Source organism: Bicyclus anynana, chromosome 6 (genome assembly GCF_947172395.1).
Source record: "Bicyclus anynana chromosome 6, ilBicAnyn1.1, whole genome shotgun sequence".
Classification (NCBI taxonomy): Eukaryota; Metazoa; Arthropoda; class Insecta; order Lepidoptera; family Nymphalidae; genus Bicyclus; species Bicyclus anynana.
In genome coordinates, this window is record NC_069088.1 from 10846752 (window position 1) to 10868675 (window position 21924).

The following is a 21924-nucleotide window of genomic DNA, read 5'->3' on the forward strand; positions in this document are numbered from 1 at the left end:
TTATATACAATGTAAAAAACTGTCATCATCCCTATAAAATGGTGTGTATTTGTTATAATTATTTTATTTATTATAAATTTAAATTTAATATATTTAAGTAATTCTTAGTTTTAATTACATAATATTATTATCTATCCATAATATTATTATTAATACAAACGTATAATAATAATTTTAATATATAGTTTTTACATTTTACTAGAATAAAGTAGATATAATAAAGGAAAGTGACAGAACGAGAGAAACGCATAATATTTGGTTTGTGGCAGCAGCGTTGCTTACTCGTCTTGGAGCCATTGGTATGTTGCCGCATGAACTTCCGTAGCAATCTAGAACAATTTGAATTACAAATTACAAATGAAACTATAATAATATTTGACAACAGACACTACAATAAAGGTTGGTCTAGTTATGGCCCAGTGGATATGACCTCTGCTTTTGTAGGTCGTAGGTTTTCAGTTATGTGTATTTAAAAAAATTAAATATCACGTGTCTAAAACGGTGAAGGTAAAAAAAATCGTGAGGTGGCGGCGGGTCTGCCAATCCGCATTGGGCCAGCGTGGTGGATTATAGGCCTAACCCCTCTCATTCTGAGAGGAGCCTCGAGCTCAGCAGTGAGCCGAATGTTAATGATGATGGTCTAGTAATTATCTTATGTACTATGTGTGATACACATGGAGGTGTGTATGTGGACTTTGGAAAGCCCATAAAGCCACCAATCCCGATCATTATCATTAACACACTAATTACATACAATTTTAATATTTTTTTTAAATCATATTTTTGAAATATGACCCATATTCCGATTCCCCTCTAACTAGTCGGGAAAAACTGTATTAGGAGTGGGTACGACAATAGACCAACGGGGCGGGGATCGAACCACTACCCCTCGGTGATGAGTCCGCCCGCTGTTACCGTTGAGCTATTGAGGCTCACATTATCACCCTAAGCCTGTCAGTCAATGCTCGAGGGAAAATGGGGATAAAATATAGCTGATGGATGATAATGTTGCCTTTTATTGGTGAAAGAATTTTTCAAATCGGTCCAGCTGTTTTTGATTCGTTACATACAAAAATACAAATCTTTCCTCTTTAGATTATTATTAGTGTAAATGTCAAAGTATGGATTGTATTAACATTTTATTGGATAAAAAAAATATATTAACACCGAACGTCTTTATTTTAAGATTACTGGTTAAAATGTCACGGATCTTACAAAACATTACAAATAAGATATAATAATATTTTTTATTTCAGTATCTTTTTTCTGCCTCTTCGATTTGGTTTAAGATGTATGAAATGCGTTGTAAATCAGCAGACATATCATTTAAAATTTTCATCTGTTCTTCAAGTACGCTTGTCTGCCGTGGACGTCCTGCAATTTTTACAGAACTATGTAAAAATATGCTTCACATTTTATGCTAACTTAGCGATAAACTTTCAAATTAAGTGATATTATAATCATAGACTTATAAAATAGGCAGACGGTATCTTGCTGTCAAAAAACTATCTATGGGTTGAAAATGTTTTGCTAGATTTAGGAGAATAGTGGCGGTCGCTCTGTCTTCATTGTGCATGTTTGTCTCCGTGTAAGAAATTCTATGCGAATTATCAAAATCGGGGTGCTCCACTTTTTGATTCAGGAATAGGTGTCTGGACTTTTTATGATGTCTATGATTATACCTAATAATGTTATAGAAAACTATTTATCCCTGTTGGGCAGAACCACCTTTAAAGAGGTAATTTAAAAAATAAAATAATTTGAGATATATATTGCCAGTTTTTTTTCCAATGCCAGTGAATATAATCTTTGCATACCATTGTAATGTTTTGTAACTTCTTTACTGTTAGCTTAGCTATGATGATAATTGAATATGCTAACTGTTTCATTTTGAGTAATTTTATTATGAAGTAAGGAACTTTCACCATCCGAAGAAGACTCGCGACTTAATTGACATCGTACCTACAGCATCGTAGCTACAGCGAAAATCAAGATAAATTATTACCACTGCAACGGAAGGAGCGTACATCTAAGAGTAGCAATGGCCAAAATTATTGTAGCCTTTAAAAAACTATATTTTTAAGCTACATTAACTGTCATGAGTTACATGAGGCGTGCACATTTAAATTAAAAAAAAAAATCATTTTCAATAGACGTGCCGCTGCTCCCTTTCGTTTGTCACCCGGGGCGTTTGCGCCTCCGGCCCTAATTATTGTTAGTTGATAAGTTACTGCGTGAACTGTTGGCGCAAAGGTCTTGATTTGATCTTTATTAGACGGTTGAGGATATTCCAAATTTTTAATTATAATTGGTTATATACACTCGAGCAATATTTGTATAAGAAATAAAAAATATCACGCGTCTCAAACGGTGAAGGAAAAACATCGTGAGGAAACCTGCATACCTCAGAGCTTGCTTAATTCTCTACAAGTGGGAAGTCTGCCAATTCGTTTGGCCATCGTGGTGGACTATTGGCCTAACCCCTCTCATTCTAAGAGGAGACTCGTGCTCAACTATGAGCCGAAAATGGGTTGCTGATTATGAATGAACTGTTGACGCTAACGTCTTGGTTTGATCTATATTAGACGGTTGAGGATCTTCCAAATTTTTAATTTATTCAATACACTAGATAGAATAGATTTCTTGTGCAAGAAATTAAAAATATCACGCGTCTCAAGTAGTGAAGGAAAAACATCGTGAGAAAACTTGCATACCTAAGAAAATTCTTAATTCTCTACGAATGGTAAGTCTGTTGGCAGAATGACCACTCGCAGAGAATTAAGGAAGGAATTAGGTATGCAGGTTTTCTCACGATGTTTTACCTCTATTCCGAAATTTTTGAATCCGTATTGGTTTAGCTTGATAGATTAGCCTAACATCTTTAATTCTGAGAGGAGATTCGTGCACAACAGTGAGCCGAATATGGGCTATTAATGATGAATTCTTGTGCAGTCTTACCTGTTTGTACTGGTCTGCCGTCAATAGATACCCTATTTTGGTTTCCTTGACCATAACCAACGTTAAAGATGTCTTTTCCATTATTTCTGTTGCGTACAACAGTTGTTCCACCGTTGTTCCAGCTTTCATACTGTCGACCACCGTCGCTGCCGCCGTCCAACACAACTGTGTTGTGATTGTTCACTCCATTTCCAATGTTATTAACACTGGAGCTGCCACCATATCTATAACCAGTTTGATCTGGCTGGCCACGTGTATTTGGATAGTTAGAATTGTCTTCGAGTATGACGAAATTTCTTCTATTGACCCCGTTTCCAATATTAACGACTTCTTGGTTGGAGTTTCCATAAGGTTGCTGAAAATTAATTGCACGTATTTAATTTAGAATTTATTTAATTTAGAAATAGAAATTCACAGGCTCTTAAAACAAAGGAGTGCCGGCAGGATATTCCAGCATGGTTCTCTTAACGATACAATAAAAAGGCCCTTGCCAATGGTGGAACATCATTGTTTAAGGAACATTGCTGCGCTGGTCGAGCCATCAGGTATAAGTTGGGATGACGGCAAGAGACCTGATGAATTGATGCTGCCAAATATGTTAAGCCTCTTTTGTCTGTTAGTCTCGTAACCGTCGTCGTAATGTTTAAAATTTTAAAATGAAAGGATAGATAAAGGCGTGCGTTACTTGGATAGTCGGAATTATTTGAATTACTTTGTATGAAAACATAAAAAGTTTTTATTATTTTAGTTAAAAGAAAGAAAGAAAGATCTTTATTTTTAAATAATGACACATTATTGAATTCTAAATAATTTTATACATTACTAGTGGACCCGGTCAAGCTTCGCTTTGACTTATGTGCACTTCTTCTCTATCCCTACTCTACACTACTCTACCCCTACCATATCCTACCTCTTGACTCTTAAACGTTTGTATGGGAAATAGAAAAGGGTTGTTTTTATGGTTTTCCCGGCAATTATTCTAATTTTTCTCACCTTTTAAACCTTCCCTATACCTCCACGAACGATAAATCCGTTCAGCCGTTTTCGAGTTTTAGCGAGACTAACCAACAGTAATTCATTTTTATATATATAGATAATAGATATATTAAAAAATATTAGTTATGCATTTCGGCTCCTATAAGTGGCCTCGTAAACACCACTTGTAGTGGGATATTATACTCCCCAGCACTCATACAGTATGTATATATGTACATATTATGTGTGTATATATATTATATACACATATTTACTAGAAAAAATCAGGACGTTTATATTAGGCTTCTTGTTAATGTAGAAACAGTTGTAGTATACTTACGTTATTGTACATATTATTCAGAGGGTCATTATATCTGAAACAAAATACATTTTTCACTACTCTTGCTCAAAAACATTGGCATATTACCACTCCACGGCGGGGCTAAACAAGCATATTGGCCTCTAGGGGCTAAAGTAATTTTGTTTTTTTAATTATTGTCTGTTACGAGTACTAGTCAAGAACTATGGTGACCCTAATTTGGAGATGGGTTAAAAAAAGACTTACAAATTAAACACCTACTTACGAAAAATTTTATAAGTGGAGAAAAGAACAACAAGTGCATTCTTACTTACAACTTACGCATGGTGTTTTTTAAACAATTATCTAACATGTTTAGTTTACCCCTCATAATCATTATTCAACTTCACTGCAGTCGGAAATTAAGTTACCGGGTAAAAGCATCTCCCCGAAACATCCAAAGTTGTAGCATTTTGTACCTACATTTTAATTTTCAATTAAAATAAATCATTGAATATTGTACTAAACTATTTTATTTTCTCGCAATCGTAGTGAAAAGCATAGTGTAACACGTGGGGCTAAACCCATTATAAACTCGGTTTCTATTTAGGCGGCCCTCGCCTTCGTCTCGGGCCCTAAAAATACCTCATATATAATGGCCCCTTTTTAGCCCCTTGTATAACAATCTACTACTTTTTTTTATAAAAAGGCATGATTTGTCCACATTTGAAGTACATCTCGTATTCATTAAACTAATGTACTCTGTATGTTGTAGTTAGTTGCCACCTTAAAACAATAAATTATTATTCGTAAACTATAAGTTCGTCTTCCTATTAACTACCAGCTATATAACATAAGCAATGAATCAGAATTATTTGTTTACAAATTAAGTATTAAATAATAAGTTTTCTTACGTCATTGGTACTTATCATGGGTTTTTACTAAAGTTTATTGTATGTTACTATCACATTATAATAATGTCTTGACCTGTGCCTCAATAAATGTTTAAAATAAAATGATTATAAAAGTAATTTAGATTTTCCCAAATGTACTTATGCATATTGAATTTTCTTTAAAAGAATATTTTCCATATGTTTTAAAACAATCAACACTCCCCTTTTCCACTTCAAGTCTCTCTTCCCGCCCATCCCAAGTAACCCATAAAGAATTACACAACAAGAAATGTAGATGCCTCGAATGCCACGAGCATTCACGAAGCCGACCGTACGACGAGCGCCTTATATCGCAAGTCGTTCCCGCCAATCGATCGCTACCCCCCTCTAACTCCCTACTTTTTACGGAACCAAGTCGCGCCACCTAGCGCCAGCACGACCCACACGAGACCGAGTGACGTCATATCGGTCTCAGACTACTATTTTCTACAAGAGATATAATATATTTCGCACCTACTATATATTACCTACTTATCATGTTCCTATATTTAATGGAGGTTTTTTAGCATAATCATAGTAGGTACGAGTATACAGTAGGTGCGACCACGACTGTAAGGTGACAGTTTTTTATGTATGCATTTCTCTAATAACATCTGAAATATTTTCTTGTTACGTGTTTTTAGACCCCTTTTTATTGCGTAATCGAGTTATAGTTCATAAACTTTATTTTTATTTAATACTTTTCCATTTTCCAAACAGTCACATCCATATCCACATTGTCGCATTCAGTGGCCGTTTTCAATGTTTTCATACTGTGACTTACGCGTAAACGTAAACGCGAATTTCTAAGGAAGAAACAGTTGTACAGTAGTGCCACTAGATGGCGCTGTTTCAATTCCTTAGAATTTCGCGACCGTCACAGTAAGAAAACTGCCACTTAGCACTGATATGAAAAGTGCGGAATGTGTGACCACATTTTAAAGACATGTTTTGACTAAAACAATATGAGTGCTTTGTTTTGATATGAAACACGTGATGATTATCTCGGTTTAATTTATTTCGAGGTTACAATCTGAGGTTTAAATTCCGTTGTATAATATTTTAATGAAATTTATATAGCCTGTGTCACCCACAGTATTATTACAAATCTTTTGACACCTCATTTAATAAAATCGGTTCAGTAGTTTAGGCTCTACGGTGGAACATACGCCCAAAATCATTACCCCTTTTTGGCTTCGCTGTAGTCGGGTAAAAAGACCGTGGTATTTCTATGAAGGCCTACTTGTATTTGCAATGGGTGTTATGACGATAATGAGTATTCTTATCACAACAAGTCGAATTTGGGATGTAGTTAGTGATGAAGGTGACATTAATGCGTTCTTTCTTAGACAAAGGAATAATATCTATAATGTATAATAGCAACGTAGTTTTATCTACTCAATGCAATGAGCACTGCCAAATCCTGTATTTTTTTTTCAATGTTTTTTTGCATAATGGCAATAAAAACCTTTTTTTAAACTTGGTTAATTCAAGAATTGGGTTAACTTACCACACCAATAACCAACAAGTAGGTAAAAACACGGTGATGAGGAGGAACACGGAGATATATGGTACATGACATTCGTTAATTTAATTTTTTTTCGTTAGTTCATTTATTTTCTTGTGCGTTTACAAGATTTATTTAAAAATAATATAAGACATACAAAATAAACATATCGACATCTAATACGTACCTCATAGAGTATACATTGGATGATGATAATAGAGACACAAGAAAAACAAATATAGATGAATAATTCATTATCAAAGCTTGAATAAAGTTACTGTCTTATTGGAAGCGTAAACACTGACTTGTGGTACTTGTGCTTGTGTATAATATTTATACACTGGTGCGGTTTGAGAGAGGTCAAAATGATAATACTGGGAAACTACACACAGAATTGATAACAATTGTCTACACTTACATTTTGCTTCAAAGTGAAGTATGAAATAATAAGCTATTTTTGATTTTTAGGTAGAGAACGATTTTTAATTTTGTAAAATTGGAAAGTAACTAAAATTATCAATTTTCATTTGTAGCATTCATATAATATACCATACTATTAATTGTTCAAGTTCGGAATGAAAATATTTCAAAAACTAATGCATTTAATTAGTCTTTATACCTACTATTTCCAGAAACCTGCATTCTAGTTATACATTTTTTAGGGTCCCGTACTATAAAAGTATAGTTTTATTTTACGACTATGTTGTAAAATAAAATCTTGAAAAATATTTTTTTAGGGTGTCTCCCCTGCATGTGAGTTTGATTTTTCTTACTCGTACGTTTCATAGTGTGGCATATCGTTGGATAGGTATTTGAAAGATATGCTGGGTCTTCTACCAACATATTTCGATTTAAGGATTCGTTTGAAAAATATTATGCTTTCAAGAGCTAATTATTCTTAGAGTCAAGTGTCCACTGGCTAAACGGTTATTTATTGATACGTAAAAAAATCGCGAGAGTAATATATACAAGTATAATGAAATTACAAGGAAAATTATAAAAGTAGCAATTGCTATTTAATGAGTTCAAAAACTGGAAATCGAAAATTGCATACTAATTGCGTTGTTAAATAAAAATTATATAAAGTTGTCAGTAAGATAACTCAGTTGAAAATAGAATAAAAGCTGATATTTGGTATGGGTATCTATATTAATCACGTCTACAAAATGATGAGAAGAAAATTAAAAAAATAATAATTTTTGGGTTTTTTCCTACATGCAAATTGAGAATGAACTTTTTATCGTCTATACCTTGGTGTGGCATTAAATAAGGGTTTAAAGTGCTTATTTAATCTACGGAACCCTACACTTCGCGTGGCCCGACAAGCACTTGGCTAGTAATTTTTATTTTATTCACTCTTATACAGTAGAAGCATATTATTATTCTACTTTTAGCGGGGAACAAACTGTAAGACATATTTTATATTTTGTTACCTGTTCTGTGTTTCCAGAGTAGCTTTAGTTGCGTAAACATTGTATTAGTCATTTGTTTGTTATGTTGTATTTATGGCACTAGTGGATGCCTGCGACAGTCCGCGTGGCATTGTTTTTTATCGCCTTTCTAAAAGGACATACGGTCGTGGCGCAGTGGCATGCGCGGTGGATTTACAAAACGGGGGTCCTGGATTCGATCCCCAGCTAGACAGATTGAGATTTTCTTAATTGGTCCAGGTCTGGCTGGTGGGAGGGGCTAGTTACCAACCTACCGGCAAAGACGTACCGCCAAGAAATTTAACGTTCCGGTACGATGTCGTGTAGAAACCGAAAGGAGTGTGGTTTTTCATCCTCCTTCTAACAAGTTAGCTCGCTTTCATCTTAGACTGCAACATCACTTACCATCAGGTGAGATTGTAGTCAAGAGCTACCTTGTAAAGAATAAAAAAAAGGAATTAAAAGGTTCTATGTTCAGCTGAACATTATCACTAGCTAATGCCATGCGCTTTCACTCGCTTATTTCCCGTTCCCGTGGGAATACGGGGATAAAAATACCAAAAACCTACTACAAATAACGTAGCCTTCTATTAGTATAAAAAATTAGTTCAGTAGATCCAGAGGTCGCCCCCTACAACATAACAAACATTAACTCTTCATAATATTAGTATGTACTCGTAATATGCTTACCGATGCCTCTGTCACTGTATAATTCTGTTTATAGGAGTGTATATAAAATAGATATATATTTTTTCAAAAGCTTGTAATACATATATATTTTTTAATATTAATACTTCCGTATAAATTCACGAACACTTAATCTCTTTATTATATAACTATACATGCGAAGTCTGTCTGTCAAGATTCCAAAAATATTTGTCACTATTTTCCCCACAACTCGCATAAATAAAGTCACAATCATACCTAACAATTTATATCTTCGGTTTTACCCACAGTCAAACTTGATAAGTTAATTAGCTTAATAAATATCTATACTAATATTGTAAAGAGATAAAGTTTGTGAGGTTAAAGGTAGGTAATCTCTACGAGAAACCGATTTTGAAATTTATCTTACCTATAGAAAGCTACATTGTTTGTGACTGTCATAGGCTATATTTTAACCCCGAATTATCACGTGGAAAGGGAACGCAGGCGAAACTGTGGGGCTTCTAGTTGTTAATTAAGACAAGGAGGGACTTTAAAAAACCTTTCTACTAATTGAAAGTCACGTTATTTGTGAGTGTCATAAGCTCTATTTCAATCCGTATGAAAAATGCTTTCCTAAAGTAATCTTTTGGCAATTGTCTGCTGTTCTGTGTACATAAATTACCCTAAAGCAGATGTTCTTTAACATATATGTATAAAACAAAGAAAGGAGGAAAAAATATTCGAAATCATTATAATAACTTCATTTATTCATAAATATTTTACTTATATATATGTACATTATTATATTCTGTAAAATAGTGTATAATTTATGAAATCATACTGTTTTAGTAAACAATTTACTATTCGTCAAATACATCTCATACAAATACCGTTTATTCTTGAGGTATACACGAGTGTTGTTCCTGAATTAGTTTAGTCACGATACCCTGTAACTCATCAGCTATTTGTTTCAATGTTAACAATTGTTCTGTAAATTCGTCTGATGGTTTGCTCCCTGGAATTCGTAAAGAAAGAATTTTTAATTATCTTAATCGTAATATTATTTTTTACATATAAAATGAATACAATGAGGAACTTAAGCTAACTTATATAATAACTTTACAAATCAAGTCACGTGGAATGGTGGCAAGAATACTGGCTGCATTTCCGCGCTGGACAGCCAGGCTGATCTTTTGCGCAAAAAATGAGCCAGCCCTTCTGTCACCAAATAGTATACATATTTTTAATTGGGATAAAGTATTTACCTGTTGGAAACACAAGAACGGATAATTTATACTATTAGTTAAGAAAAGTTGTCTAAATCTCTATAGACGTTTTTACTTTAGTAATATTCAGTACCAAACAAAATGACCCAAGAAGCTACTTTAATGAAGAATTAAATGTAGTAAGTAAATGATTTAAAATCAATTCAATTATTTTCGATTAATCGTTTTTAATCTGGAATAATATACGCAGTCCTATTGTTTTCCTAGTTATCTTAGATTATGGTGATCAACTTAACTTTACCTAAGCTTGTCTTTATCTGCTTTAGCTCAAACAATCTCAGTCAGTCAAAAAAAAGCTTTAGCTCAACATCATTGATAGAGTAACTAGGTTACTATAATAAGCTAAATTGCTAATGCAGAATAGATTAAAAAAATAATAACCGAGCTTTTTTGAGCTTCACATCACTGCTAATGTAAAAAAAAACATAATTATCATGACTAAAATCGGTTGTTATTCTGCTAAACTATGATTGACAATTATGATTAGTCTAAGAAATGTGTAAGGTTACCTGTGTTGTCTGGTTGAGTTGGTATGTTGCTATAAACAATGTTATTTTGATTGTTTAAACCGTAGCCGACATTAAAATGGTCGACTCCATCTTGTCTGTTGACTACGAAACTTGTCCCTCCGCTGTAACCTTCAGCGTTTGCATTTTGTGCGAGAGTAACTTTATGGCCACCATTTTCTGTCACTAGGACATTCGTATTTCCAGCTCCATTTCCTATGTTATTGTATGAACTGTGCCAGTGATGCTCTTGCTTTGGCGTTGTTTGAGGTTTAGTAGTGGGAGTAGGTAGGACATCTAATTTATTCTGTGCATTATATTTCGATCTTGATCGTGTATTTGGATAGTTATTTTGTCTTTCATCCAATGTAACGTCATTGACTTTTCCTTCTCCATTTCCGATATTTACAACAGTCACAGTACTGCCATAAGGAGTCTGGAAATGGTTTAAATAGATGTCAAGTACCAATTTAAAAAAGAAAGCTTTGCTTCGCAATATTACCGTACCAACCACCAACGAATAAAATTGAATTACTTATTTTCTTTAAATAACTTACTTGTTTTGTTTTAATAGCCTAATATTTCAATATTACTTTTCTTTAGGTACCTAATGTGATTAAACTGTGTATGAATCTTACTTGTACGAATATACCTACCTTTTCGGTGTTCAGGTGCTCAATTTTATGTCTGAAAATTAACAGAAACATAGTATTAATTCATTTTTAATTAAAACTGCTGTCATTTATACTATTATAAAACTAAGTCGTCCGCCGCGTCTATCTGTATGCCTATTCGCGATAACTCGAGCTTTTTTTTTAATTTGTGAAAACCTCAATTTTCTTCAGATTTTTTCAAATAGAGAGGTTTATGAAGAATGTTCAATAGTATTTGTCAAAGTTTTGTGTAAATTGGTAGAAATATGACGTTATTAATTAGTGGAAGTGTCGGAAAAAGCTTTCATCGAAATGACTGCATAATCCCTTCAAGTTGGACTCAATGGTGGGATATTCTTCAGTTATCGATTTACAAAAAAATCCTTGATATTATCAGCTTTTAAGGATAGCTATCATATTCTATCACATCTTCTAAAAAATGATCGCATACTGCAATGAATGTTTACACCGTTTTTCGGGCCGTTTTTCGGGCGGGCAAATTCGCCGCGGGCGTCCGCTAGTGAAAAATTGCCGAGGTAAATTTACTTGTGCATCATGTCTTTCACTAAACAAAATTGATTTTCACAAAGATTTTTTTATTTGGATCCAAGACCCTATCTGAGAGAAACAAAGCCCATATTATGACTTTACTAATCAATTCATAACAGGAAAATAATAATGACAATAACAATGATAGTCATTGTTGCAAATTGTCTCAATGTAACAAAGTGTAATTTAACATTTAACATTAGCACAATATATTTAAATACATATACAGGAAGAAATTTTTTTTAGTGCGGATATTTTTATATTTTGTACATAAACAAAATTTAATGATCACGTATTTTTTCTTTTTTTTTTTAACTCAAAAATAACAAAATTATCGTTAGCTAAAGTTATTTACTTTTGAACAGAATTTTAGGGTCACCCTATTGTGCGTTTATTTTATTTTCGTTTGATACCTAAAGAACGTCACCAGATCACTTTTAAGCTGAATATATCTTGTTTAGTAATAATATGTACATTATTTTGTTATTTTAGAGACATAAATTAAAAAAAAAAATTACATAAAATGTATCGAACTGTTTGTAGATTTATATTCTATTAATGATACAGAACCACGAAAAAAAATATCCGCACTAAAGACCGAATCACCCTGTATACAAACTCATACCGTTCTGCATTGGCGGCAGACAAGGAGAAATTCATCACTCCAAGAAAACTCAAAATGAAAATTGACGAAGAAAACATTATTAATATTTCAAGTACTAAAGCTGTATGTAAGCTAGGTACCGTCCTCACGTACGTTTAATGACTGACTTGTGGTGATGATATTCAACTTGTATTTATTTATATCATTTAAGGTTCAATGAGGTTAAAATGATAAACGCAATGGTATAAAATTGCAAAGCAATTCTATAATTTAAAGATAAACCATTTTTGGTTTTTTTTTCTCCTTATTTTGCTTATATAAGGAAAAGTCAAATGTTTTTTTACCTAAAAAGTATTATAATATTTCTTATTAATAGTGGATGTGCGCTACTCAAATCCCGCGGGAAACCATGGATTTTTTCGGGATAAAAGTAGCCGTAGTAGTTTAGTAGTACTAAAGACTTAGTCTTTGCCTACCCCTACTGGAATGAGGCGTAATGATTTAAAGTGTGTATATGTACGTATTTTCAAATCACAGACAGACTATTATATTTATATATTATTTATGTATTAATGTCTTATATTGGTTTGTATAATTATATTGGTTATATATTAGAATTGTTGGAGACTTTTGATGTGATCCGATTCGGATAATATTTTTTTTATTGGAAAAAGTATATTTCGAAAATGATATCATACAAATATGGAAAAACAATTCCAACCCTAAGGGCTGGGCATGATTGATTGTTTATCCAATTATTGTAATATAAAACCAACCATAACTTTTTATTGAGTTATCGTATTTTTATAATTCTTTTTTATCAGAAAGAGTATATTTTGAAGAAGGTCCCATATAAATAATTATAACCCTAAAGGTAGAAAAACAGAGGATGACTGATTTTGTACCCATTAATTATAATGTAAAACCAAGCATAAACTTTTACTGAGTGGTCCGATCTTAATAGTTATTTTTTTATTGGAAAAGACATATTTTAAATATGGTTCCATATAAATTTGGAAATACAATTCCAAACATAAAGGTAGGAAAACAGGGGATGTTGGTTATTGACCCGTTAATTTTAATGTACCTAATTTCAAGCATAACTTTTAATGAGAGGTCCAAATTTTAAAATTTTTGTTACCACTAGAAAAATCACGTTATTCGTGAGTTTTGTATGCTACAGTTTATCCTTGTATTTTCACGAAAATGCGGGATCTACGCGTGAAATGAATATAAATGAAAGAAAACTTCAAAACAATAATAATTATCGTATACTAGCGGACCCTTTCAAGCTTCGCTTTGACTTATGTGCACTTCTTCTCTATCCCTACCCTACACTATTCCTACCGTACCCCTACCTTACCCCTAGGGTTTAGGGGTTTGAAAAATAGATGTTGGCCTATTCTCATAGATACCGGATAAGCACAAACAATTTCATCAAAATCGGTCAAGCCGTTTCGGAGGAGTATGACAACGAAAACTGTGACATGAGAATTTTATATATCGTATATAATAATAAAAAAATTGAGAATACAGAATTTTTTTTTTACATTTTTCTATACACTATTTCCAAAGTTTTTATAAAGATTCATTGATTGGCTGTGGTTTCCGATGTTTGACATTTTTTTTATTCGGCACGGCACTCCACTAGACATATATTAGGCGTACCACACATACTCGTACGTTATTGACAAGACAGTCTTTACATAATAATAGCATCAATTTGAAATTCACTTCTAAAATCAAAGTATAAATAAGTTTAATAAAAAATAGTTTTCAGGATTACAAGATATATAAAAAAGAGGTCATGATAGATTCACCTTACGGTCAGGTTAAAACTTCTATGAAACTGGCCGATGTTTTTTAGGCTAATTGATCTAAAGATGCACAGGCGGGTGAAGTCGCGGGCATCCGTCAGTTTATAATATTAATTGATTAGTAATTCCTAAAGTAGTGCTTGTGCTGGAATTTCTTGGAAAAAACCCTTGATAACTATTGTTTGTATTATATTATTATTATATTGGCTTGACCCGTGATTCAAACAGCTCAGCGGTAGCCCAAAGCTGGAAATTTCCAGTTTATTTTTAAATTAAAAATTATTCTGGAAAAGTAACACTTATAAAAATACTAACCAGTTAAAAGTGTCGTTTTTATCGCATTTTTTAAATTTACACAAAAAAAACATACAGCCGAATTACCTACCTACCCCCTTTTTTGAAATCGATTAAAAATAGGCAACAGTGTTTGCAACTAAGTTTCGTTTCGTCGTTTAGTTTTGAATAAGTTAAACAGTTTAGATATTAAAGAAAAACCGCAGCAATAGATAATCGCGACCAACAATGCCTGTCAAAATGTATGGAAATTATCGTTCAAGGTCGTTGGCTATACTAATCGCCGTTTTGTTTAGTAATGAACAACAACCTTAAACCTGTTAACGTCATGCATTGGAGCAGCGTGGGGTATAACTACAAACCCACTCTTCGTTATGGAAGGAGTCTTGGTATTTTATTGGGACATTTCAGGCTGATAAGGATATATCGGGGCATAGACTATATTCCACTTCTGATGTCGGGGGAGCGGACTAAATACTAACGGAGAAGCCGTAGTCTAAGAGCAGGTTTTAAGCTTTACGTGTCAAGGATGGCAGATACACAAAGTGACACTATCAATAATTACTGGAACGACCACTTTACTTGATAATACAGTTCTACCCTCTATATTGATCAAGTACAGCGCTGATACTATCACATGTAAACCAGGGTTAACTATCATAGGGCAGGTAGCACGAGCACGAGTGGATCTCAGACTTGCAACTGATGTCAGTTGGATTGAGGGGCCCCTTTACGACTAGTCAATGCTCTCCATCTCCGCTCGCGTTGGCTCCCAGCTAAGTAACTAAGGATGCAATACTAACCGGACCGGACGATAACTCACTCACTCACTATATTCACTGACTCACTACTTAACTTCTACATCTCTACCACTATTTCACTATGCTTAACAAATGGAAGACGCGAATACAACTCAACGGCTCAACTCGCAGGCTACAGTGGAGGCAGAATGCTCCACTCTGTTAAGCGTACCGGTCACCCGCCATATTGGACGCAATGTTATTGGACAAGAGTCACGTGATCAATCTTTTCACAGTATTTAAACAGTAAATAATTAAAACCCAATTATATGAAAACCTGATTCTAATATTATCACAATAATTAACGTAGATTATGCTAACCGATCAAATAGCTCACTTGCCGACATATACATTGATTTAACCTGTGTTTGTGAGAAATGTTATGAAATTCATTGGTAATACAAGTCTAAAAGACATTGGTGCTGAAGAGAGTGAACTTCGTTGATTCTTTTGTCCGCTAGTTACGGCTTCAGGTACAGTATTCGAATTCCAGCTCAGTGCAATCTTAAAATAATATAGGTATAGTGTTTTTCTTGAAAGAAAGTCCTTGGGTTGGAATGTCGGTGTTAGTACAATACCGTGCCTTGGATAGCAAGTGCATATGTGGGTTGTATGCCTTTACTCTATCCGGTCAAATTGACTTGCTATTTCTACTGGATTACAGAGTGAGAAAAGTGCAGTGGGCATATGTATTTTGTATGCAACTAGATTGTACCTACAGCACATAGACTCGATGATCACTGTCAATCACACTTTGTCATTCGAAACTGATGGAAAATTGTAAAACTTGTCAAATAGTTGCTCCCCGATTAGCATTGGAGACAACTTTTGTGCGCCGTTTTTATGTAAAGTAAACGCAGCCTTACACAGTATATGTCACTGTTTGTATATCACCTTATCCCCTGTATGACTAGACGCTTGTGCACTATAAAATGAAGTATATATTGCGTAGATAATCTAATTAATATAGTACAACATCTAGTACCTAATCATCAACATTGGAAGTAGGTATCTAACCTAATTATATTGGCTGCACAATAGTAATATACACCCAAACATAGAACCTCTTCTTTTTGGAAGTTGGATAAATACTCATGTAATCATGCATCGGTTTCAGTCGTACTTTACGAGTATATAAATAAAGAATAAGTAAATGAGTATGCTATAATAAGACACTTCTGCATTTTTTAAAGGGCCTTTGTTTATTTTAATATAGATCATTAATTACAATCAATGTTCTTTCACACTGAAGGAGTTTTGTTACAAGAACTTATGTCAACTTGTTGCTTACATTTCATTTTCTCCAAAGTAATTATTGCTAATGTAGCTAATTTATTTCCAAGAAAATAATCTGTTTAATTCAAAATAGTACTCTGCATAGTTACAAATTGTTATAATTATTACATTAAAAAAAACAAACAATGTTTTAGTTTAACGAATTATGACACAGGCAGTGATACTGTTATACCTAGTCTTATTTAACTGTATAAATAAAACAGACGTTTCGTCTTTATATTCTAATGTTCTTTCTTGCTGCTTCATGCTCTAATCTAGTTTTAATTTGCTGTAATTGTTTGGATACTTCGTAGAGTTGTCTTGCGACAGCGACGTTGCTGGTGCTGGTGGTTGGACGGGTTTCTGAAATACCATGGTTAATATTAAATTATTTCTTTCAAACTCCTCACTATCTGAAGACAAAACTCTTCAAAAAGTGCGTGCGTCAATTACAATTAAGCTCAGAGTCAATTACAGCGTTCGATGGATCGAGTTCAGCTCAGAGTAGGTTCATACTGCGTGATCGAGTCAGGAATGTCGAGATCAGCAGATGAAGCAAAGTGAACGACATAGCTCAAAGTGTCGCGAAGCTGAAGTGTCAATGGACGGGGCACGTAGTTCGAAGAACAGATGGTTCTAAGGCGCTCGACTGACACAATTAAGGGAGTCGCAGGGATCCAATGGATGCAGGCGGCTCAGATTTGTGAAGTTTGGAAGTCCTACTAAAGGCAATGTCTTGGCAGACAATACCGTGCAGAGAAGTTCCAGAAGTGTTGTTGCCTCGTTTAACCAATAGTTAGAGTATGTGGCTTCGGAACACGAGTCCTGGGATGGAGTCCTGGGCCAGCCTTTGGTACCTACGTCCAGGAGTTGGTAATGTTACACCCCCGTGCCTTTGAGAGCACGTTACAAGTGGTCGTAATTGATAGTGATCGATAAAAATCAAACATCGCACCTAATGACCTAAGCACACTAACCCCTATTTGAGCATCTACTCTTCTGTAAAGTAGGAAGCCTGACCCTGTAGTGGTTACAAAGTCTAATGAAGTTTGAAACACAAGTTTCAATATGAAGGTTAGCCGAAAAATAACTACGAGCAACAACTTGTGCTCCTGAATGTACAATGGGTTACGCGTATTACGACGAGTTTGTTAAATGTTTTGCGAAGTGTTGTTCCATCATTGTGTTGATTTTCCACTTAACAAGAGGTGAATCATTAGATATTTTATCAACTATTGAAAAAATCTTCAATAATTGCTTTAGTTTGCTATTAAGCTAATTCTACGCGATGACGGAATTAAAATTTATTATTATGTTGCCTATTTTTATAATATTGTACCTATTTTTCAATAAACTTTCAACTAGGCTTTTAGTAGTTAGAAAACCCAATTCAAATGATGTTATTGTTGTTATATTTACCCGTGTTTCTGACGTGTATTGTTTGGCCACCCGCGACGTATGTACTATAACTTGCATCTGTACGGTCTGGTTTTACTGGTACACCATTGACGTAGACTTGAGTTATTTGTGGGCTTGTTGTTTGACCAGCATTAGTCCTTGGTTGGGCGGGGTAGGCAGTGGGAACGACTCTACCAGCGCCGTTTCTTTGTGTTTGTGGCACTACTTGTCTGCCATCAACGAAGACTTTGTTGTTGTTATTTCCATAGCCAATATTATAATGACTTGTTCCAGGTTGTCCTCTCTGTGCATACACGGTGTTACTGTTTCCATAGCCATTTCCAATGTTGTTAACTGTTGTACCTGGCGATTGAGATGGACGTTGCTGGTGTGGGTAAGGTTGGGTGTATATTGGCTGTGGGTTTGTACCAAATCTGTTACCAAGTCCACCGTCCTCACCGAGTACGACTACGTTTGTTCTGTGCGACCCATTTCCAATGTCTACTACTGTGCGATCATATGGTGGCTGAAAAGATATTATAGAATTATCCTAAAGGCAAAAATGTGTGTGTGAAAGTATATGTTTATTACTCTTTCTCGCCTAAAACTGATTTCCTGAAATTTGGATGGATGAAAGATGGATAAGGGTGGGTTTTATTGTTGGGTATTTGCGGGCTAGTTTGTAGTCTGTACGCGGGATTGTCATAGTGAAAGTAGTTAGTTAGGCGACAACCAATAAAGAAGTCTAAATATTTTTATTCATTAGTTATTGATTAAGTATATATAGTTTAATGTATATGTGTATATGTGTAATTTTATTGGTATTTAAGAACTGTTTTAACAAATGAAGCTGTTACAAAATTTTTAGAACCACATTTATGTTCAAAATCCAAAGAAGACTACCAACACCACTTCTATGCTAATTCCACTATAAATTTTACACTAATTTTGTTAAAGATTGTGCTTCTATTATCGTCGACATCAACCCTTATTTGGCTCACTGCTGAACTCGAGTCTCCTCTCAGAATGAAAGGGGTTAGGCCAATAGTCCACCACGCTGGCCCAATGCGTATTGGCAGACTTCACACACGCAGAGAATCAAGATAATTCTCTGGTATGCAGGTTTCCTCACGATGTTTTCCTTCACCGACTGAGACACGTGATATTTAATTTCATAAAATGCATACAACTGAAAAGTTGGAGGTGCATGCCCCGGACCGGAATCGAACCCGCACCCACCCGCACCACCGGAATCGGAGGCAGAGGTCATATCCACTGGGCTATCACGTGCTTGCGTTGCTTCTATTATAGATGATGGAATATCTGACATAAAAGTCTTTATTAGTAAACTTTGTGATTTGTGAGGTTAATCAGATATTTTATCCCCGTATTTTCAACTAAGCGGGTAAAACCGCGGGATGTCTGATACTTGCAGTTCCTTGAAGGTGTTCAAGTGCCAAATATTTTCAAAATTTAAATTTTAACCTTTGTTTTTATTGCATGTCTTTATAAATGATTATTTATATAGTGTATGTTTTATTTACTTACCACATTAGAGTTTAATCTGAAAAAGAAAAACACCAAAATATTAGTTTTATATAACGAATTCGTAAAAATCATTTGAAACGATGACAATAAATAAAAGTCAAAATAAAAAGTCAGTAATATTTGGTTAGAGAAAAAAGATAAATTCTAAAATATTTAAATTCACAAGAATTTCGATAGAATAGATAGGTCCAGTATATTCCGATATATGGTTTTCTTGTAATTTCATGATATGTGTATACTATATATACCGATATTCCACTATTTAGTTGAACAATTACAAATTTTAGTATATCACAAATCACAAATATATCATAAGAATGTATAAAATTCAAGATATTTTACAAACTATTTTTACGAGGCATGTGATGTAAATGCGAGCGAGCCCGTTCTTAAGGCGCTAAAGTGTTTTTAGATAGCATGGGTACGGTAACAGTTGCCTTATGACATTCATAATACGTACTATTATCGTGAATCTATCTAGAGTGAAACGAACTGTCACCTGGTACTCATGGTATCTGAAAAAAACACTTCAGTATACCAAAGACTAAATATGACCAATATTCAGTAAACGCAAACGATAGGTATGTCGGTAAACATGCTTCACTATACGTCACCTTTAAGGAAAAATATCAGATATTAGCCCGCCATTATTTTCGTTATTTCATTTAATTTATTAATAAAATAAATTATTTTAATAAAAATACCTTTGAGCTCCTGATAAATTAACTGCCAGAACTAAACTAAAAATCAATACAGTTGAATAATACATTGTTGTAGTTTTTGCTAATATTAGAATATTTTTTATTATAATGAGACACTGTCTTCTTGGACACTGATTCACAACTTATGAGGACATGTAAGAACAATGTACTATATATATCAACGAGTCAGTCGGTGTTACTGAGGTCAATATGATAACGTATTTCGTATACGTTTATGCGATTTTATAATACATATAGTTAAAACAACGGTAAACCTAATATTGTAGGGATAACCCTGGTTTAAACCTGTTATTTACGTTGATATATAATTTATGGTTTTATACGAATATCTATAGATTTTTCAGAACATTGTCCATTTTCGGTCAAGTGTATGTAAAATATACAATGGTTTTATTGGAAACTAGTGAACGCCGGCTACTTCTTACGTATGAAATTAAATTTTTCACTAATCTCGCTGACACCATGTATTTTTTCAAGATAAAAAGTAGTTGAATAAGTTGCTTTATAATGCTCTATGAAAGTTCCGTTAAAATCAGTTCAGCCCGGACAAACAGAAAGGCAGACAGACAAAAAAAAATAAATAACGTGTAAATAATAATGGTCTGAAAAATCTGTGTTTTTGCTTCTGGGTTCTAGGCATAACATTAGTACTTTAAATAATCTAAATTTTAATATAACTGTTGATAATAATAATATACGAAGGGTACATGAAGCTCGAAATTTGGGTGTCATTTTTGACTCTTCATTGCATTTTGAAAAGCACGTGTTAAATGATGTACGACTTTGTTTTTATAGACTTAAATTATTATACAGAATCAGGCAGTATATTGGCATAGAACTAAGGAATAAGCTGTGCGAGTCGCTGGTGTTGTCAAAACTTAATTATGCTGATACAGTATTTGGTGGTAGATTGCTAGTTAGAACTAAAAAACTAATACAGCGTGTTCAGAATGCCTGCGCTCGCTATTGTTACAATATTCCGCCAAGGAGTCACGTTACACCGTATATTAACAACGCAAACCATTTAAAAATGGATTCGCGTCGAAAACTACATTTTGCTACTTTGCTCTTTGGCGTGATAAAGAACGGTGTCCCAGAGTACCTTGTAAATAAATTGAGGTGGATAGAAAACCGGACAACAGGTCGTTTACGAAACACCTCTATAGTTTTATCGATGCCTCATCACAAAAGCGCTGTGTTTCGTGGTAGTTTCAAGTTTGCCGCCACTAAGTGTTGGAATGACTTACCTCCACCAATGCGAGATATACGTACTATTGGGTTATTTAAGACTAAATATAAAGCTCTTTTATTATTGGATCAGCAAACAAATAACCCCTAGTACTAATTCCTTTTCTCCTTACTACAACACTATGGTGGCGGCAGATCGTTCATTTTACAGGTTGACTCGTATTAATTATTGTTTGATTTTCCTTGTTAATTTAGTTTCCCATAAATGTTAATTTTGTTATTTTATTACTCTGTTCGTTCTTGTTTCATTATTTTATTTTACTTTGTATTCATGTATAAGTTTTAAGTTAAGACACGTCACGTAGACACGTCCGTGAACTCACAAGGTTTCACCTGAAAACCAGCGCCACAGCTCGCTGTGGCATCGTGCTGAGGTGGATACCTGTTTTGTCCACGACCAGATATTTGTATGTTCTGTTTGTTTATTTTATTTTATTTTATTTTATTACTCGTGTGTGGACAAATAAAGATATATT

The 21924-nt window shown here is 34.1% G+C and overlaps 3 protein-coding genes across 4 annotated transcripts; all 3 read right to left on the reverse strand.

The window, feature by feature from the left end:
* Positions 1-161: 161 nt before the first annotated feature.
* Positions 162-7007, reverse strand: LOC112055589 (putative uncharacterized protein DDB_G0287457). 2 transcript variants are annotated; one of them, XM_024095771.2, is made up of 4 exons: positions 6858-7002; positions 4274-4307; positions 2959-3313; positions 162-329 (listed from the first exon to the last, which is right to left on the reverse strand). In XM_024095771.2, exons 1-4 carry the CDS (start codon positions 6923-6925, stop codon positions 199-201), a joined length of 588 nt encoding a protein of 195 aa, XP_023951539.2. In that variant the 5' UTR covers positions 6926-7002; the 3' UTR covers positions 162-198. The 2 variants fall into 2 exon arrangements, with proteins under 2 accessions (XP_023951539.2, XP_023951541.2); XM_024095773.2 differs by lacking the exon at positions 162-329 and adding an exon at positions 1127-1374 and having other exon boundaries at positions 6858-7007.
* Positions 7008-9494: 2487 nt separating this feature from the next.
* Positions 9495-12521, reverse strand: LOC112055588 (uncharacterized). The gene is made up of 4 exons (XM_024095770.2): positions 12368-12521; positions 11197-11227; positions 10544-10976; positions 9495-9763 (listed from the first exon to the last, which is right to left on the reverse strand). Exons 1-4 carry the CDS (start codon positions 12442-12444, stop codon positions 9642-9644), a joined length of 663 nt encoding a protein of 220 aa, XP_023951538.2. The 5' UTR covers positions 12445-12521; the 3' UTR covers positions 9495-9641.
* Positions 12522-16438: 3917 nt separating this feature from the next.
* LOC112055593 (uncharacterized) lies at positions 16439-20327 on the reverse strand. The gene is made up of 4 exons (XM_024095776.2): positions 20183-20327; positions 19479-19494; positions 17952-18456; positions 16439-16895 (listed from the first exon to the last, which is right to left on the reverse strand). The coding sequence occupies exons 1-4, from the start codon at positions 20245-20247 to the stop codon at positions 16768-16770; spliced, it is 714 nt and encodes a 237-aa protein (XP_023951544.2). The 5' UTR covers positions 20248-20327; the 3' UTR covers positions 16439-16767.
* Positions 20328-21924: the final 1597 nt, after the last annotated feature.

Coding starts and splice junctions, on each gene's coding strand:
- LOC112055589 (XM_024095771.2), bottom strand. CDS start 6,925: ATGAATTATTCATCTATATTTGTTTTTCTTGTGTCTCTATTATCATCA. Junction 4,308..6,857: donor TCCAATGTATACTCTATGAG/GTACGTATTAGA, acceptor ATTTTGTTTCAG/ATATAATGACCCTCTGAATA. Junction 330..2,958: donor CGGCAGACCAGTACAAACAG/GTAAGACTGCAC, acceptor AAATTGTTCTAG/ATTGCTACGGAAGTTCATGC.
- LOC112055593 (XM_024095776.2), bottom strand. CDS start 20,247: ATGTATTATTCAACTGTATTGATTTTTAGTTTAGTTCTGGCAGTTAAT. Junction 16,896..17,951: donor AATACACGTCAGAAACACGG/GTAAATATAACA, acceptor ATGGTATTTCAG/AAACCCGTCCAACCACCAGC.
- LOC112055588 (XM_024095770.2), bottom strand. CDS start 12,444: ATGTTTTCTTCGTCAATTTTCATTTTGAGTTTTCTTGGAGTGATGAAT. Junction 11,228..12,367: donor TCTGCCGCCAATGCAGAACG/GTATGAGTTTGT, acceptor GTTAATTTTCAG/ACATAAAATTGAGCACCTGA. Junction 10,977..11,196: donor AGCACCTGAACACCGAAAAG/GTAGGTATATTC, acceptor AACCATTTCCAG/ACTCCTTATGGCAGTACTGT.